This window comes from Chiloscyllium punctatum, chromosome 8, assembly GCF_047496795.1.
Source record: "Chiloscyllium punctatum isolate Juve2018m chromosome 8, sChiPun1.3, whole genome shotgun sequence".
NCBI classification, from domain to species: Eukaryota; Metazoa; Chordata; class Chondrichthyes; order Orectolobiformes; family Hemiscylliidae; genus Chiloscyllium; species Chiloscyllium punctatum.
Genome location: NC_092746.1, coordinates 20,522,648 through 20,543,375, shown reverse-complemented (window position 1 = coordinate 20,543,375; position 20,728 = coordinate 20,522,648). Strand labels below are relative to the sequence as shown.

The 20,728-nt window shown below is 41.1% G+C and overlaps 1 protein-coding gene across 6 annotated transcripts in view; it reads left to right on the top strand.

Moving 5' to 3' along the window:
- rbms3 (RNA binding motif, single stranded interacting protein) overlaps positions 1 to 20,728 on the top strand; it is a 1,402,627-nt gene that overhangs the window by 862,760 nt on the left and 519,139 nt on the right. For all 6 annotated transcript variants that reach the window (XM_072575202.1, XM_072575203.1, XM_072575199.1 and 3 more), the window contains one exon: positions 19,174 to 19,343. In XM_072575202.1, coding sequence (XP_072431303.1) covers positions 19,174 to 19,343 — 170 coding nt within the window. The remainder of the gene's footprint in view (positions 1 to 19,173; positions 19,344 to 20,728) is intronic.

Sequence of the window (20,728 nt, the reverse complement as noted above, 5' to 3'; positions counted from 1 at the left end):
TGTTTGCAGCAAACACAAGTTTTCTTGTTTTTTGGGGATAGCCTTTGCATGGAGTCAGGAATGTCTGCATTGATTGTATACCAAGCCATAGTCAGAGAAAGAGATCTTTTACAAGTCATGAGCTACCACGCTGCCTTGAATTAAGAAGAAAAAAATTATTCGCAATAAACAGACAGTGAAACCATCAGCTGAACTTGTTTAAAATATTGCAGCTTTCACAAAAATTACTTGGAGCCCTGCAGTGTAGATGAGACCCTGTGGTGTTGGAGACAGAATAGTGAAATGGATAGAGACTTGCCTGATGGGCACGAAACAGGAGCGAGGGGAAGTTTTTTTTATCAAGTTGGCGACCCGTGACCAGCGGGCTTCCGCAGGATCAGCACTGGGATCGCAATTGTTTACAATATTTTTCAATGACTGGGAGGAAGGAAATGAATGTACTGTTGCCACATTTGCACATAACACTAAAATAAGTGGAAAGTCAGGTTGTGAGAGGGATGCAAACAGTTTACAGAAAGATATTGATAGGTTAAGTAGGTGGGCAAAACATTGTCAAATGGAATGTAATACAGGGGATGTGAAAATGCGAAGTTGTTCATTTTAGAAGGGAGAACAAAAGAACAGATAATAATTTTAAAAGAATAAAAAAAAGACTGTAGAAAGTTGTAACACAAAGGGACGTGAGGGTACTTATGTACAAAAGCTCGCACAGCAGGTAATCAGAAAGGCTAATGGAATGTTGGCCCTTATTTCAGCGGGTTGGAGTTTAAGAGTAGGGAAGTCTGTCTGCATTTGGCCCATATCCCTGTAAACCTTGCCTCTTTGTGTACCTGTCCAAATGTCTTTTAAATGTTGTAACTGTACCGACACCTACCACTTTCTCTGGCAGTTCATTCCACTTACGAACCACCCACTATTGAAGAAGTAACCCCTCAGGTCCCTTTTAAATCTTGCCCTTCATGGTTTTATAAACCTATGTATGGTCACCCCTCAACCTCCTATGTAAAATGTTCTAGCCTTTCCAGCCTCTCGTTATAACTTAAACCCTCTATTCCTGGCAACATCCTGGTAAATCTTTTCTGAACTGTCTCCAATTTAATAATATCCTTCCTATAGTAGGGTGACATGAACTGCACGTAGTACTCCAAAAGTGGCCTCACCAGCATCCTGGAGGCAAGTGTGCTAAACACATTTTTAACCACCCTGTCTACCTGTGATGCAACTTTCAAAGAACTATGTACCTGTTGCCCTAGGTGTCTGTGTTCTATCCAGGGCCTTACCATTAATTGTATAAGTTCTACTCTTGTTTGTTTTACCAAAATTCAATATTTGTATTTATCCAAATTAAACTCCCATCTGCCACTCCTCAGCCATGAGCCCAGTTGATCAAGATCCTAATCTTAACTAACCTTTTTCACTGTCAACTGTACCACCAATTTTAGTGGCATCTGCAAACTTACTAATCATGCCTCCTTTTATCTCATCCAAATCATTTGTATAAATTAAAAGCAAAAGTGGACCCAGCACCGATCCTTGCAGAACACCACTGGTCACAGGCCTCCAGTCTGAAAAACAACCCTTCGCCACCACTCTCTGTCTCCAACCATCAAGCCAATTTTATATCCAATTGACAAGCTCACCCTGATTCCCATGAGATCTAATTTTACTATTTAGTCTACCATGCAGAACCTTGTCAAAGGCTTTACTAAAGTTCACATAGATAACATCTACCACTCTGCCCTCATCAATCTTTCTGCTTATGTGAAGTATCTCAGTGAAGTGTGTGAGATACAATTTCCCTTGCACTAAGCCATGCTGACTGTCCCTAATCATTCCTTGCCTCTCCAAACCCATGTAAAGCATGTCTGTCAGAATCCCTTCCAACAACTTACCCATCACTGATTTCAGACTCACGGGTCTATAGTTCCCAGGTTTTTCTTTATAGTGTTGCTTCAATAAAGGCACATTAACCATCCTCCAGTCCTCAAAATTACAACTCTTTATGAGAGCATGTTTTGAAAGTTGGAGGTTGGTAAACCGGGCACCCTTTGTAGTAACCATTTTCCAGGCTGAAAATGAACAATTACCCATTATTCTGCTATGCCTCAGCCAATTTTGTATCCATGTTATTCCATAACCTATAATTTTCCCGTTGTGCAGTCCAGTATAAAATCCTCTTGGGTTGATCATGTATGCCATTTCAACAGCTTTCACTGCATTAGCCCTCTCTGTTAGCTCTTCAAAAATCTCCAGAAATTTCGTTAAATATAATTTTTCCATTGACAAATCCATGCTGATGCTTCTGAATCAATGCACGTTTTTCCATGTGACTAGTTGATCTTCAGTAACTGTGTCTTGAAATTTCTGTGCCACCAAATTCAAGCTATCTGGTCGGAAACTGCTGAATTCTTCATATGGAAAATCCTGTCATAATGTGCTGCTCTCACATACATTTAATAAACTTAAGAAGGCTGCAGTCCAAGTCTAGAGGCTAATCAGCATATCTGCAAGAGGGAGAGAAAATAATGGGGGAAAAGGTACAATCTACTGACAATTAAGGAAAACACATTCCCAACTTCTATGTGCCAGCAACATTAAATGGGAGGCTGTTCAAATTGTTATGCTTTATTTGCATATAAGAGTTGTATCAGTGAGATGTGTGAGGGCATGTGTGTGTGAGAGAGAGAGAGAGAGAGAGTGTCTGAGTTCAGATGCTTCAGCACTGAAGCAGCATTGAGAAATGTAGCTGATTGCATCTACATTATGCTAAAAGGCTAGGAACTTCATCCAGCCTCCATTTTGACATAATACTGGTGAACTGCGGGCACCTGTCATGCCCCATTTTGGAGTGGAGTGAAGAGGGGAGGACAGGGTGGTGTGTCTGGCATATCTTGGAATTTGAAATTTGGGAATTCCTCCATTCACATTCTTGGAAGGGCTCAGTGTGATTGTCACCAGCTCTGAACTGAACTTAATTATTTTGAGGCTCTGAGAAAGGTCCAGAGATTCACAGGCACTCAGGGAATGAATCTCACAGGGAATCCAGGTCCTTAAATAACAGACTAATGATTCCTGTAGGCTCCAGGAAGGAGCTCAGAATTTGAGGTGAAATGCAGTCTTCCTGTGTGTGATTGAGAGATAAACCTCTGATGCTTCTTTACTGGCAATGGATGGGCCATTCTTCGCTGCTTCAGTTTAGAGAACCAGCAATTTATGCTGGACTTTCTGTCAGAGTGCAGGTGTAAATGGGAGTCCATCTGCACCATTTCAGGCTATTGTGTGTCTGAGAAAAGAAAAACCGTTTTTAGTTTTTCTGTAGGAATGTTTAATACAGTCGTGATGACTATTTACCGTGTTTTAAACTGTCTGTTGAGGTAGCTGCTGAAAATTACTGAGTGCTGTGCCAATAATGACTATTGTCTTGTGAGGTGTATTCTGAGTGATTAACAATTACATGATTATTACTGCTGCTTGTTAAAAGCAACTTGCAGTTGTTAAAGATGAAATTTTAGAGCCAAAATATACAATAGCACAGAAATGCCTACTCTGTAAAACTCATCCTCTTGCATACTTCATTGTACTTATTAACGATGGACCCTTAATTACATATTATAATTGATTCTGTAAAGCCCACTTTAAAGGGGAGCATTTGATATTATTGAAGATGGAAGCAAGGGAGGTTACTTTGAAACAATTCAGTGTTCTTCACTGATTGGAAAGTGGAATAGTTCAGCCAGAATTACGTGGGAAAATCTGGGGCTGGGAATTCTGTTTAGCATTTTTTTCCAGTGATGGAGGCATCATCTTTCTGTTGAACGCACATTGGCTGACTGCAGAATATCACAGAGGATGTGGTCACGAAGGCATGTTCCTGTAAATCATGTGGGAATGCCTCTGACGCACCCAGTTCTTGGCAGAAGAGGTTGCAGAGTAAAGTTGTCTTTATAATCTCAGTCAATGGAGCTGATCAAGTCCGTGATTAGGCTTGTATACTGAATTAGCAAATGCAACCAAAGTCTAATGCGCAGAACCTCAGGCTGGAGTGATGTCTCGGTGCTTTGTTCTGTTCCACGGGCTTTTAACTGTCATTATTCAATTTCAAACTGATACAGTTCCAAGAGTGCAGCAGCACAAATGTAGAGAAGTGTAGGTGATTACATCTACATTACACTAAAAGGCCAGGAAGTTCTTTCAGGCCCATTTTTGGCATAATATTGGTAAGCTGCAGACATCTGTTGTATGGACAAGGGACCAGGAGAAAGGCTGCAGCTCCCATCTCTATGTATATTATAACTCTGTTTTTCTAAGAAGTCCCCTTTAGTTGGTGCCCCTCTGTTAGCCTGAAGAGAACATAGTAAAGGCCCAGGAAGTTGGCAGCACAGTGGCTCAGTGGTTAGCACTGCTACCTCATCACGCCAGGAATTCAGGTTTGTTTCTACCCTTGGGCGACTGACTATTGGTGTGGAGTCTGCACATTCTCCCCGTGTCTGTGTGGGTTTCCTCTGGGTGCTCTGGTTTCTTCCCACAGTCCAAAGATGTGCAGGTTGGATTAGTCATGGGAGATGCAGGGTTCCAGGAAAGGGTAAGGGAGTGGGAAGCTGCTCAGAGGTTCAATGTGAACTTGATGAGCCAAATGGCCTGCTTCCACACAGTAGGGATTCTATGAGTCTATAAGATTAAGTTTGCCACTCAACAATGACCAATTTAGTTTCTTCATGTAGGCTTTTCTTAACATAAGCAAATCTGTTTTAGCCATCACAGCTGCCTGACCAATACTTAATACCTAACTGGAAGTGCAATTAGTGTCTTTGAGTCAGAGAGTCACAGAGATGTATAGCACGGAAACAGACTCTTCAGTCCAACTTGTCCGCACTCTCCAGATATCCTAAATTAATCTAGCTCCATTTGCCAGCATTTGACTCATGTCCTTCTAATCCCTTCCTATTCATGTACCTGTTGTGACGATGTTGTGGCTTTAAGAGACCTGCTTCATCCTGGTTTCTTTTTAGAGAGATACTAGGGAACAGATGGGTGAGCAGTCTGTGAGAAGATGAGAAGATAAACCATTTGTGAGGCGTTGGTTTTTTTTATGTTGGAACAATAAAAGCAGCCTGAGTGGGTGTGGTCAAGCTCCCGCAGATGCAGCATTTTATTTTAGTTAGCTTTCAGCAGTTGTTGCTGGACTCTCAGTGGGGTTGGATGGCAGTGAATCTCTCCTGGCTGCTCCATTCTCTGTCTCTGAATTTTCTCTGGATTGGTGAATTGCATGTGAGATGCCTGTTTTCTAAATTTGCCTTTTTGCCAAGGGTGTTTTTATGGGATGTTGCTATATTAGAATAGTTACTGTTCAATAGTAAAATAATCTGTTACTCTGCTAAGTTTTCCAATAGACTTATGTTATTCCAGGTTCTTCTTCCTTTTATTGTATTTTAATTATAGTGCTTAATTAAGTTGGATTTTGCTTAATGTCAAGTAACTTAACCAATCGTTTTGAATCTGGAACACATCACCTCACATTTACCTTTGAAATAAGAAAAAAGTTTGTGTCGAGGCTACCATCTTAATATATACTGAGGGGGTCTGGAATGGTCCATGTGCATATCCAGGTACCTTTTAAATGTTGTAATTATACCAGCCTCCATCACTACCTCTGGCAGCTCATTCCACACACACCGCACTCTCTGCATTAAAAAATTGCCACTGAGGTTCCTTTACCCTTTCATGCTAAACCTTTGTCCTCTGGTTTTGGACTCCACGGTGGGCGGCACGGTGGCACAGTGGTTAGCACTGCTGCCTCACAACACCAGAGACCTGGGTTCAATTCCCGACTCAGGCGACTGACTGTGTGGAGTTTGCACGTTCTCCCCGTGTCTGCGTGGGTTTCCTCCGGGTGCTCCGGTTTCCTCCCACAGTCCAAAGATGTGCAGGGTCAGGTGAATTGGCCATGCTAAATTGCCCGTAGTGTTAGGTATGGTTGTAGGGGTATGGTTGGGTTGCGCTTCGGCGGGGCGGTGTGGACTTGTTGGGCCGAAGGGCCTGTTTCCACACTGTAAGTAATCTAATCTAATCTAATCTAATCTAATCTACCTTTGGAAAAAGACCTTGGCTAATCATCCTATCCATGCTCTAACCATGAAAAATGATTGAGTTCTTTTTCATGCTTTTTCTTCCTGAATACAGGCAAAAATGAAGTGGTTATCACCTGGAATTAATGGCTGTAGGCCTACAATGTTCTTGGTGAAATTATTACCACGGTGAAATAAGAACAAAACATGCTGGAGAAACTCAGCAGGTCTGGCAGCATTTACAGAGAGAGAACCAGAGTTAATATTCCAGTCCAGTTAGACTCTTCTTCAGAGCTGAAGACCTCCAGATTTGCATTGATGCTGCTCGTGGTAGATGCTAAGAAGCAAGCAAAAAGTGACAGTGGTGCAAGATGGCCATACCCAGAATTCTGAGACCCAAGTCATTTTTCCCCAAGCTGAAATCCAGATTCTGCAGACAACTTTCCCACAGCTTTTTCCTTTACACTATGGAAACGTGGCTGGTGTCCAATCTGTGTATCATCAGAAGTTCATATCCTCCAGAGGGGAGTGTTTGAACACTGAGTTATTGAGCTGGAATGCTCAGCCTGAATGAATGGTGGAAGAGGTTTCAGTTGTCACTTCCCAAATAGATACTTGAACAGCAAAACAAAATGCAGTTCAGTATAGTGCCGTGGAGAGAGCAGATAAAGGTGGAATAATTGGACAGCTTTTGTAAAACATTAACACAGATACAATGGGCCAGATGGCCTCATTCAGCTCTTTCAGATTCTGTGATTCTTTGCTCAGTCCAATCTTAATGTCAATGGTGCTGAAATTAAATTCAGTTCGCAGAAAATGGGCGGTAGTTGATGAGCTCTCTAATATATGTCAGTGGAGAATTGGGCACCTTATATAATAGGCAGATGAATCACTACTGCACATTTAGGTGTGCCTGCTAAAGTTGAATTTCATCCCTGAAATGTGGTACAGATGTAGACCCATCACGATAGTATCTTGTGGCCTGAAGCATAGAGTGCACCGTGTTAAAGCTTTTCATTACTCTGATGATTAATCTTTTCTTGTTTATAGCTTTGATTCTTTATGCCTTGAATAGTCTTTTAGACAATAAATTAGAATGAATTCAGTGGTTGGTTGAAGTCCAACCAATTCAGGTCCTATTGCTTGCTGGACTTAAGTTGTAGTTTGTATTAGCATCTGATACATGGACTTGTAATTATTACAGTTTACTAAACATAGATGATACGACTACTTGTATTTATGCAGCACTCTTAACGTAATAAAATGTACTAGCATACTTCTCTGTGTTATCAAGCAAAATATGATACTGAGGGAATATTGGCTCAAATCTTTGAGACTCTGGATCACAAAAAAAACCGGGTGTGAAGTGAAAGATGAAAAAATTCTGATGTATAGCCCACTGTGGAAATTGCCTCAGAGGTTTAAAGATCCAGTGACAGTTCCCCTGCTGCCCATGGCCTAGCTTGGATGTCCCCATCTCTCAGATGAAGTGGGGCGCATCCATCCAATTGATTTGGATAGTTACGCGGGAATTAAGAAACATTATGAACAAACACAGAAAATGCCGACCTGGCAGCATCTGTGCAGACAGAAACCGAGTTAATGTTTTGAGCCACTTTGAGTTCTGAAGAAGAGTTGTGCTGCAAGAGTCCTTTCAGCCACGATTGAATGGCTCAATGGGCTGAGTGGCCTAATCTTGCTCCTATATCTTATTGTCTTGTGGACTCAAAATGTTAACTATTTATTTATGTTCTTTCTGATGCTGAGTTTCACCAGCATTTTCTGTGTTTGCTTCAGATTTACAGCATAAACAATGTTTTGGTTTTATTACACATTGTAAAGGTCGGTTTAGCATCTGGATAGCTCCACAGCTGAATGCTCAATAACACACACCCTCACCTCCCCCCCCCCCCTCCCCCCCCCCCAACTAACCAATACCCTTCTACTTTAGTCAGTAGCCACCCTTGACCCAACTGTCCTCTTGACCTCTTGACCATCCCTCCCACCCAACTATACACACAACTAACGCACGCTCTCCTCACCCAGACAACTCCTGCAACTACCCAACTCCCACCTCTCAATTTGACCACCCTGACTGACCGTACTCCACTGCCAACCTAACCTGACTGTCCTGTACCAACCTAACCAGTTGAATACAACTCTGACCTGACCACCAACCAAAGAACTGTGGGACAGATTAGTTCAGACTCGAAGGAAGTGAAGGAACCCTCAAAATACTGTCACGGACAGTGGAACTATTGAGTAGAAATTCAAATCTAACAATTAAAATGATTAGAATTATTAAAACAATAGAATCTGAGAGATTTTTGGGCTTTAATAACAAGGATTTGTGAAACATTGCATAAAGTTGCTGATTGCTTTAATTTAAATGATGTTTAAAATATCAAATATTGTGGTATGTTCCTGTGGGTTTGAACATCTATTTTTAAAAGTCACAAAAATTCTTGCTTTACACATCCTCTACCTCCAAAATGGAAAAGTACTTTAGGTGCAGTGAGATTGTTTGTTTGCTCTGTTCTGCTATCCTCTAGATTGGTTTGAGTTCATTTAAATCTGAACCCAAGGCAAGTGGATCGGGAATAAACTGCCAGAGGAAGTGGTGGATGCAGGTACAGTTACGACATTTAAAAGACATTTGGATAAGTACATGAATAGGAAAGGTATAGAGATTTATGGCCCAAATGTGGGAAAGTGAGACTAGTTTCGTTTGGGAAACTTAGTCGGCATTGACGAGTTGGACCGAAGGGTCTGTTTCCGAGCTGTATGACTCTCGGTTTGAGTTAACAATTTAATTCAGCAAGTTGACACTGGGAACTGCCTCCACTATAAAATGGGAATGTAAGTGACTTTGGACCATTTGCTGGGTCAAAGCAGCAGGAAGCGATTGTTCTGAACATCTGGCCTGAGGTGGGACACAGGAAATACCTTTGAGTCAGAGGTCCTTACAGATATAAATAAAAGAAACAAACAAAATGAAGCAATCGGAGAAATGCATTTACTTGATAAGACATGTAACTTTACGTTCAGGAATCAAGTCACCAATTTGCTAAATTTTGAGTATACTTTTGAAATGGCAGGTCCCAACCAGGATTTACCTATAGGTAAAGCACATTTTATGTGGCTCTGTAGACTGCACTCAGAAGTTTCCATTTGGGTAATTTTTTAAAAACTTATTCCTTCAGGATGAGGGAGTTGCTGGTGAGGCCAGCATTTATTGCTGATCCCAGTCACATTGCTCTGGGTCAGTTACATTGCTCTGGGTCTCAAGTCACATATAGGCCAGACTAAGGACATTAATGAACCAGATGGATTTCTCCCCAGCAACTGGCAATGGATTTGTGGTCATTATTAGACTCTTAATTTCAGATTTTTTCATTGAATTCAAATTCTGCCATTTACTGTGACAGGATTCAAACCCAGGTGGCCGGAATGCTACTTGGGTCTCTGGATTAACAGTCCAGTCACAATACCACTAAGGCATCATCTCCCCTATTGGATATCTCCCCTATCTCCTGTGGAGGCTTATTGTTCTGACACAATGTATATTCATCAAACAGAGCTACAGAGCAAGATCATCCCATGAATGATTTAAAGAATGGAGGAGTTTACTGTGAAATTAGAATCACTTGGTGTATTTACTTACATAAAGAGTGATGGATTGTGCTTTCTCAACTTTTAAAAGTGCAAAACCTGCCTGGAAACCCAGGGATTGCACAATACATGACATTGCTAGAATATCTGGCTGTGCTTACTCCTGACATTCCATGACTCATCTGGAATTGCAAATGCCATGAAGGGCGAAGAATCAACAGCTCTCCTGAATCTCACAGAACAGACATAATACGCCTCCATCCACATACTGGATATGTTGGTATTGAGATAGAAGTCAGATAGCAGTTGTTAGTTTCCTGAGTTGAGTGTTGAACTTATTAACTGTTAATAATGAACAGTTTGTGGCATGGTACAAAGCAGACTGGAGGGAACATGATTAGTAGGTAACATGGAAATCTGAAAAGATAAACAGCAAATATAGGAAATGGTCAGGATTTCAGGCAGCAACAGGACAGAGAGAAATGGAATTATAATTTCAGCTTGTTAGCTTTTCATCAGAACTGGAAGATGTTAAAAATAAACAACATTCAATAAGTTCACAACCAGAGGAAAGCAGCAGAAAAAAAACGAAAGGAAAAGATCTGTTATAGCATAAGGAGCATGAATGAGTAAACTACAAAAAGTAGAAACATCATAATACAAAATAAAATACTGCAGATGCTGGAATTCTGAAATAAAACAGAATGTGCTGGAGAAACTCTTCACATCTGGCAGCATCTGTGGAGAGAGAATGAGAATTAATGGTTTGTCAGAACTAGAAGGGCTGCAAAATGGTGGTAGTTATGCTGCAACACAGCAACATGCAGTTCACCTTCAACTTATTTTCTTTTGTCAGCAGTTTTATGTAAGATCAGTTTAATGTGAAATAATGCATTGCATGATATAACGCAACTATGTTTAAAGAAGTGTTATCCTCTAACTCAGAGTATGCAGTGCCAACAATTATCTACTTCTAATTGCAGTTATACTTTACACATGGGTCCTGAGAATAGCAATTAGTATTTAGTTGTCTATAAATCAACATCTTAATGCTTTCTTTCTGTGTAATCCACCTATAGAAGAGTTGGAGCAGAGTGTAAATGAATGGGAATATCTGTCCATCTCTTTTAAAGATCTGGCACAAACACAATGGCTTTAATGGGCTGTTTCTATGCTGTAAAGTTCTATGATTTAAAGTCCAAACTAGCTCGCGGCATTTACGCTGTTAAATCCATTTCTCACAGCCCAGAACACGCTCACCTGATTTAAGAGATGTCCAATGTAAAAGACTTTTTACAATGCTTCACTGTCACAAACCTATATTTAGTTTGAACAAATTGCACAATTAAGGTGCCACCATTTAAGGCTGGTGTTTGTATTTCTCACATCACCATTTTGGTGTAAACATTTCACACCTGTGTCAAATTCTGAGAATGAACCAGACATAAAGCAGCTGTCACACAGTGGGAGTTCAGCTGAGCGGTAACATTATCTACAATTAACAGAGACAGTGAGCAACAACTTATAGGCAACACGCCTCACCCACTGCTGTTGCTTATCACCAATAATCAATGAAAGTGTTAAATGCAAAACAACGTGATAGGGCGCTTGTGGTGCAATGGTAATGTCCCCATTTCAGATCCAGGAGGTCTGCACTCATGTGTGTCATAAAATCTCTGTGTAGATATTCTTGACTCAACTTTTCCTACCATCCTGAAGGAGGGTCATTTGATTCTAAGTGATAACTTTGTTTTTCTCCACTGACAGCGAGTCATAGAGTCATACAGCACAGAAACAGACCCTTGGATCCAACTCGTCAGTGCCAACCAGGTTTCCTAAAATAAACCAGTCCCATTTGCCTGCATTTGGCCCATATCCCTCTAAACCTTTCCTATCCATGTATCTGCCAAAATATCTTTTGTTGTAATTACATCCACTTTTACCACTTCCTCTGGCAGTTCATTCCATACTGCACCACCCTTGGGTCCCTTTTAAATGTTGCTGCTCTCACCTTAAACCTATGCCCCTCTTGTTTTGGATTCCTCTACCCTGAGAACAAGATCTTGGCTATTTACCCTCTCCATGCCCCTCATGATTTTATAAATCTCTGAGGTCACTTCTCAGCCTCTGATGCTCCAAGGAAAAAGTCTCAACATATCCAGGCTCTCCTTATAACTCAAACTCTCTAGTCCCAGCAACATCGTTGTAGACTTTTTCTGAACCCTTTAGTTTAATGACATCCTTCCTACAGCAGGGTGACCAGTTTGTTGCTGCCTTGTGCTTAGATGTGTTGTGACTATAGAAAAACCAGGAAGCCAAGCTGCAGTGTAGGGACTTGAAAGGTTTAATATCCAGGATTGGATGAATAGCATCTCCAAGGCGAAAGTAGATGTTGAAAATTAGAGGCCAAGAGTGTGGTGCTGGAAACACTGCAGGTCAGGCAGCATCCGAGGAGCAGGAAAATTGATGTTTCAGGCAAAAGTCCTTCATCAGGATTCCTCAAACGTTGATTTTCCTGCTCCTAAGATGCTGCCTGACTTGCTGTGCTTTTCCAGCAGCACACTCTTGGTGAATAGCAACTCCAGATAGGATGATGAAAACAAACACATGACCAAGAGAATTTGAGAGAAGAATCATCGTGTCTTCAGCAGAGTGAGGTATATTTTTGTAAAGCTATATATTGTTCCTTAATATGTAATAAACTAGTTACTGTTAACCTTCCGAAGGCTCAGTATTCTTTCCTAAGCCAGACTAACCAATATACAGCATGGTGACGTCTGTGAATGATCTCATAAAACATCAAACGCAACTTTAAAGCAGATTGGAAAGTCTTATTTGAAAGGGTATCAGAACTGCAGAATTTGTGATGATGCAGCGGAAAAATTCTGAGCTGCTGGAAGGACAAGGTGAATACAATGGGAATCAGTAAAGGTGTGACTTAAAATTTTAAAAATCACGCAGTCCTGATTCATAGTCAGTATCGTGATGTGTGTGGATTTTGAGTCAGTAAAGGAACATTAGACCACCAACAGCTGCAGATATTTTATATTGCAGGAACATTGAGTGAAGATGCTGCCAGATCTGCCGAGTTCCTCTAACAATTTCAGTTTAGTGTTTTTGTGATTTTTTTTTCTGGTTTGACTTTTTCAGTACTTTAGTAGGCATGCACTCCTGTATTCAAAACCCGGACGAGTACTCAAGTGTTTTCACCGGCTTGAGAGTTTGTGGTAGTGTTCCTACCTTTGGGCCAGCAAATCCAGGTTCAAGTTGGACCTGCCAGGGAGGTGTTTTGGAACATGTTAGAGCAAGTTGATTAAAAATATTACAAAGCAAAGTGAAGGATCTTGTGGTGCGTTAGTCCATGTCTCTACCTCTGGTCCTGAATGTTTGGTTACAAGTCGCGTATCTGAATGTGATCAACAAAGATGTGTGTCATAGTATTTCAATCAGTTTGATATATTTTTAAAAGCAGGAATGATATTGGAATTGTACAGAAATGTAAGTTGCGTAAGGACAGAAACATAATTGACTGTTCAGTTCCGAACAGTAAAATCGCCCAGGTTCAAGTGAGGTAACTGAGTATGACTCAAAGCTGTGAAACTGCCAACACGAAGTTAGCATCTTCAGGAGCAGAAAGAATAAAGACAGTTGTGAGTGACAAGATCTGGAACTGCCCAAAGTTTATTACCGCTGTTTTGAAATATTGTTTATGTTAAACCAGAGATAAGAGTATTTTGAAGTTTAGTAAGAGGCAGAGAACAATAATGTTTGTGAGGTATTTGGAATTAATGTCTCACCCAGTAATACACACATTACTGAACTACAACCTCAGCTTTTCATTGGCATTGCACAACAGCTTTCTATCTCTAATATAAGTCTGTTGCAATCATTGGTCAGGTTTTGTTCCTTCTCCTGATCTTAACCTGTTACTTTTCATAACTTTTAAGTTATCCTGTTGCTAATATTGCTTCATAGGGCACAGAAATGACGAAGTATGATTGAAAAATATTGGGTGTACTGAATATTGTCACTTATGTAGAATTTTAAACTTAAAAATAACACTGTTGTATTCGAGCATTAAAAGTTGGAGATTCCCTACAGTGTGCAAATAGGCCCCTTCATCCCAACAAATCCACACCGACCCTCTGAAGAGTAACCTACCCAGACCTATTTCCATCTGAGAAATGCACCTAACACTGTGGGCAATTTAGTATGGAAAATTTACCTAACCTACACATCTTTGGACTGTGGGAGGAATCCGGAGCACCCGGAGGAAACCCACGCAGACACGGAGAGAATGTGCAAACTCCACACAGCCAGCCACCCGAGGCTGGAATCAAACCTGGGTCCTTGGCACTGAGGCAGCAGTGCTAACCACTAGGCATAGTCATCTAGGATGCTGCATATAAATACATCTTTCCAAGTGTTGAGGGCAATGCTATTTGATTGGATTTTTGTCTGTCATCATGGCTCTGTTGTGCGCTCAGCCGAGTTTTGATTTGTGAATGTATAAGTTGTGAATATTTTGCATTTGGAAACTGTACTCAATGTCAAATGGGGGTTGTGAGTGGGATGTTGATGTAGGGATGGTGGCGTAGTTATTACTGAGGAAATCTGTGAGAATAAACACGATGACATTAAAAGATTTGCAGAATCAATGTACTATTGTAAATATGAACTTCAATAACAGAAACATGAACTGTACATTTTTATAGGAAGAATAGCTATTCACACAATGCATGGCAAATGAGTCCAAATGGGATTGGGGAGCAAAGGAATCTAGGAATTCACTCCCTCTCTCCCCAACTCCATTTGCAGAGGGATAGAATTGAAAAGCAGAGAAATTATGTTGAACCTGCAGTGAACATAGGTTAGAGTATTCTTGGTGTGCTATGGAAAGTTATCACCGCCACATTTAAAAAAACTGAGGAAATATATTTATTGGGAAAAGGTGGAACATCCTGGGAGGAAAAAGAGAAGATGGATTGGTGACCTTTAAAATTATGTCTTTAAAATTATGAAGGGGTTTGATAACTGTGATGTAGAGACCTATGGAGTGAACAAAACTAGGGACATAAAGTAAGGCATTGGCCAAAAACTCCAATTGGCAATTGATGGTGATTTATGTATTTAAGGAGATGCTAGATAAGCACATGTGTTGCAAAGGGGTAGTAGAATATGATTTGAGTTTTTTTTTAAAATAGGAATTAAACAGGAGAAGGCCAGTCAGCCTTTTCAGCAGCTCAGCCATTCAATTAGATTATGCCTGGTCTGATTATTCTATATTTCTGTTTACCTCATTGACTTTTCACCCCTAGCTTATCAAGAATCTGTCAATTTCTGCATTATAAATATTCAAGGCCTCTGGCTTCCATTGCCTTTTGATGAGCATCATTCTAGAGACTCAAGACCCTCTATGAGGAAGAAAACAATCCAGCTTGTTTCTTTCTTCAATGGATCGTTATTTTTAAACAGTGACCCCCAGTTCTAGATTCTCCCATAAGAGAAGGCATCCTCTCTACACACATCTTCTCAAACATGCCTTTGGATCTTATATTGCAGTAAAATCACCTCTTACTCCTTTAAACACCAGTGAATACAAGTCTCGTCTATCCAACCTTTCCTCATAAAAGAGCTTGCTGATTCCAGTTCCATTGAAATTGTGAAGGGTCTGCACAGAGTAGGCAGGGAGAGATAATACTAAAGGATTGAGAATTAGACAGCACAGATTTAAGGTGATTTGCAAAACAACTAAATGCAATGTGTGCAGAAACCTCCGACACAGCAAGTAGTTAGGATCAGTGGTCCTCTGCATGGAAATATGGGTGAATGCAGGTAAAATGGAGCCATTTAAAAAAATCATTGGGTAATTATTCAGATAGAAACAATTTGCAGGGTTATAGTAAAAATATAGGAGAGTGGCACTAAGTTGTAATGCTCATTCAAAGGGTTGCTGTAGACATGATGGGGTGAATGGTCTCCTTCCCGCAGCATAACAACTCTGTGATCCTGTCACATGACCATATTAGAAGGCAGCTCATTCAAAGCATAAACACAAGTACACACCAATTAGGTTATGTGGTCTTGTGGCATTGTAGTAATGCCCCTACTGCTGGACCAGGAGGTCCTGCTTCATCTCCCACCACCTCCAGAGGTGTGTTATATCGTGCCTGAACAGGCTGATTAAAAATAATTACACCAGCTAGGTTAATTGGGCTGTTCCTGCACTGCTGAATCTGAGACAGAGGAAATTTCATGCAATGGCTAATTAATGCCCTCTGCCACGGTGAGTTTGATGGATGGGAGGGCATTTAGCGTCTCAGGAGGATGGCATGGGTCTGCCACCAACTTCCTACTTCCACCTTGATTTAATCTGGAATGGGACACACATCGATGGCCTTCCCAGCATTTGAGGCCCTTAATTTTTAAATTAATGACCATGTAAAAGGCTCATTCTTCCATTGATGATATTGACCTAATGGAGATGGGACTCGCCAGGCAGGCAGTTTTTTTTTTGGAAAGGAAGACTGTGGGATCTTGAAAGTTAGGGTTTCTCATTGAAATGCACTCTGTTCCTAATTGAAGCACATGGCATTGGGAAGGTGGCTAGGGTGGAAGGGTGAACACTAAAAGTCACCCTTCTGTCAAAGTTGCCATCTCCCTTTGCCATCACTGTACAAATCCCTCTCCTGCCTGGGCCTCTCCTTAAGAGGACCCTGAGTATTTGTTCATTGCTGCTTGTGTAGACAAGTTGTTGTCCTGTACTTAACCAGCAGCTCTTGGCTTCTGGGTTCCTCCCTTGTCAGGTCTCAGTGAATCCCCAAAGCTGGCCTGTAATCTGCCAGCATGGGCAAACTTTCCTGAAAAGAGGTGACACGGCACTGCAGCTAGCTCTCCTGGTGGAAGAAAATGGTAGCAGGATAGGGTTGGAGTTTACCTTCACAGCCTTGGAGAGGGAAATGTGTTGGGCACCTCCACGCAAAGGACCATTATCAGTCCTCTCTCTGTTGTAACAGCAACTGTGGCCATCACTTTTTTGACAGTCCCTGTGGTTAATAACAGTAGTGGCAGAAGGTAAACAATGGGACAAGTTGCTGACTGGATGCTATCAGTTACTCACAGTAAGAATGCAAAGGGATGTCCTTCTCTACTGGACTACAAAGCATAAAATTTGGCTCAGGCTGAAGATATCACAATAGACCTCCCAACCCTAGCCTTCTCTAGTGCACCACCCAATTTGCCATCCAATTATACTAAAGGAAAATTAAGCCCATGATATTTAATTCAATGTACCTGTCATTGCATGTTTGACAATGTAGTAAACATAATCACAAAGTGGCTTGAAAAAAAAGTAAAGATTAGATTAGATTACTTACACTGTGGAAACAGGCCCTTCGGCCCAACAAGTCCACACTGCCCCGCCGAAGCGTAACCCACCCATACCCCTACATCTACATCTACCCCTTACCTAACACTACGGGCAATTTAGCATGACCAATTCACCTGACCTGCACATCTTTGGACTGTGGGAGGAAACCAGAGCACCCGGAGGAAACCCACGCAGACACGGGGAGAATGTGCAAACTCCACACAGTCAGTCGCCTGAAGCGGGAATTGAACCCGGGTCTCTGGTGCTGTGAGGCAGCAGTGCTAACCACTGTGCCACCGTGCCGCCCACAAAGCTTTTTGGCTGAAAAAAAATTGTGGCTCTGACTTTGTTGTTGATGTCACTTTAAGACCTGCTGTTGACAATTTCGTAATATTTTCTCCTTTAAAGAAATGATTCATGTCAAAAATTACCTGTAAAGTGAGGAATAGCAAGAATGTAAATGAAATACTGGGTAGAAGCTCAAAATTAAAATGAAAGCAAATATTCTTTAGCCAGCCTCCCATAGACAGAGATTTTGAACTTGTCAGAACATATTCTAAATGCAGGCAAATCCAGCTTTCAGTGTTGGTGTGGTTTCTTGACAGATAGTGTGTTGATTGAAGAACATGACAAGGCTACAAAATGGGTGCATTAGGCTGTTCTTTCCCACGAGCTACTTAAAGGGCCAATATGCTTCAGGTTATTCAGAGTTAGACGCCTGTTGATGAAAAATCCTACCTGCTCGTGTGAAAGCTACTAGATACAAGACCATGGGAGCTATCTCATTGCCTGTTCTAATGACAGCTGAATTTATGTCTAAGGTGCAAGTCACAGCACAGTTTTACAGTGGGTCTAAGTTTGTATTCTTGGGTCACAATTGAGTTAATTTTGTCTTTAGTTCTCTCTGTTATTTTTCAATACAAGAGCAGAGCTCGAACAATTTAGATTTGTATTTCATTCTAATCAAGACACTGGTGATGCGCCTCAAGACTTAAGATTACTGAATGCTGCTTGCAATTGAGCCCTGGGGCCTGGTTTGAAACAAAGCTTTGCTGTGCAATTTGAAGTGGTATTATTTTTATCTGTTTGTGAGATGGTGGTGTAGATCAATCAATGTGATACTTGATCATTGGAAGTTGAATTGTCATTCTTTCAGATTTCTTTGAAAGGTTTGCCCATTGATTTACACTTTCATGCTACAAAAGTGCATATAGAGATATAGCAATCTGATTTTATCACATTAATAGATGGGAGACTATTACACACTTCTCTATTTACCTTTTGTCATGTACCATACTACACTTCAAACAAATTCTGGTTTAATAATGTAAACTGTCAAGTGGAAGAACAATAAAGGAAAAGAAAGGCATTGAAAGAACACAATTTTGAAATAGCTATATTTCCATTAAGTTGAGTGAAGTAAGCTTCAAGAGTTCATAATAAATATAAATCCATTTTTTGGAAACTAGGTATTATTATAATCTCATATGCAGCAACTGATTTCCAAGTTTAATAGTGAGACGCAAGTCTGGGTTCCTTTGACTTCATTCACAATGTGCCCATGTGGACAGCAGGACAATCCCATTTTTCAGCACTAATTGATGTTAACTTGCCAACTTTAATCGGGAGAGCCCCTATGAGAAGATGAGGATGCTCAAATTGGAACAATCACTGACTTCTTGGAGTTCTGGCATTGTAACTGAAGAGTAGGCAGAACGTAATTGTGCATTTATCCAGTCTGCACTGGGCCTGGGAAGTGATGCTGACACAATGCAGAATGCAAGTATTTTCTTGTGGAAAAGGAGAAATACTAAATTGGAAAGGAATTTTGAATATGCAATATATTTCTTAATTATACTTCAGGGTGAATGAAACAGGCTATACATTTCCTGGCAACTAAATATTTAATAGCATATTCATTGAAATGTCCTTCAATGTCAGGTGCAAGTTCTGTTAGGTGCATCTGTCACTTTCAAAAAGAAAAATCATAAGATTTGAAGTAAGTGTTCCAATACACAGTTAATTAGGGTTTGCAACAGGGGATTAAATGAGAAAAAGGATAGATATTGTTGTAACGGTTTGGATGAGTATTTCTCATGTGTTTTGTATTTTTGTCATCCACTTCAGCAATCCTATGCACCAGCTCCTCACCCTATGGCTCCTCCCAGTCCGAGCACAAACAGCAGCAACAACAGCAGCAACAACAGCAGTGGTGAGCAGCTGAGTAAGACCAATCTGTACATCAGGGGTCTGCCACCAGGCACTACCGACCAGGATCTTATCAAGCTCTGCCAACCGTAAGTTGCTCTGTTAATTGCTGTTCTTCTTTTAAGAGTGTGTTCACTAATGTAAGTGTGTTCCTTCGTCCCAGGAAAGGATATGGGACGCTTTCACTTTTGGTCAACCTCATGAAGGCAGTTTTGTGGCACAAAGTGGAAAGGTTATTTTCCTGCCATTCTCATCTGAAGACTGCTTTGTGTTGAATTTAGGCCAGAAAAGATTTTCTGAATTTACAAGGCTTCTGTTATAAAACTATAGTTTAGCATAAGTGCCAGTTTCAATCTTTCCTCTCATTGGGGACATTTAATGGACATGCATATGGTCACAGAAGTTTGAGGGTGCATACATGAGGATCAATGGTTGGCACAACATCGTGGGCTGAAGGGCCTGTTCTGTGCTGTACTGTTCTATGTTTTATGCTTCTGTACTCTTTCCCTGTTGAGAAGCCAACTGCCCACTGAGGAATAACCTAGCTGTTTGGATTTATTTTAAAGATAAAATCACCAATTCATTAACTTAACCATTTAATAGATGCACAATCGCTGTCCATCGAAGTGCTAGAATCTAGTTATTTTTTACACAAGGCCATTTAGAAAGTTTTAAATGGAATCAAATGGAATCTCACTGTTGCATCGTACCTGGAATCTTGCCATACGGTTTGTGAAAAGTAAAAAAATCGGAGAAAGCTGTTCTCGATATCGAAATGGGCCTCACTGCACTTGTCCACTGATTCTGCCACACATCTCAGATGAGAACCCAGCTCTGTATTTCAAAACAAGATCGACCAAAATCACCTGTGCCACCAGGTAAACAATTAACAATTTGAAAAATGATTGCCAGTAATGTAAATAGGGGAGGGTAGGGATTAAAATAAACATGAATGGGGAAGGCCACAACTCTTTAATCGACCTGTTCCCAGATGTTCTGACATAGCCCTGGAGGGACTTGAAACCTGGCCTCCTCGTTCATTGATAGATACCACTGTGCCACAAGATTAGATTAGATTAGATTAGTTTAGATTACTTACAGTGTGGAAACAGGCCCTTCGGCCCAACAAGTCCACACCGCCCCGCCGAAGCGCAACCCACCCATACCCCTACATCTACCCCTACCTAACACTACGGGCAATTTAGCATGGCCAATTCACCTGACCTACACATCTTTGGACTGTGGGAGGAAACCGGAGCACCCGGAGGAAACCCACGCAGACACGGGGAGAACGTGCAAACTCCACACAGTCCGTCGCCTGAGGCGGGAATTGAACCCGGGTCTCTGGCACTGTGAGGCAGCAGTGCTAACCACTGTGCCACCGTGCCGCCCACAAGAGCCACCTCCCTGCCTAGAACCCAGCTCTTCTCTCTTTTTTTTTCCCCTATTGGGGATGCTTTTACACACCGCCTGA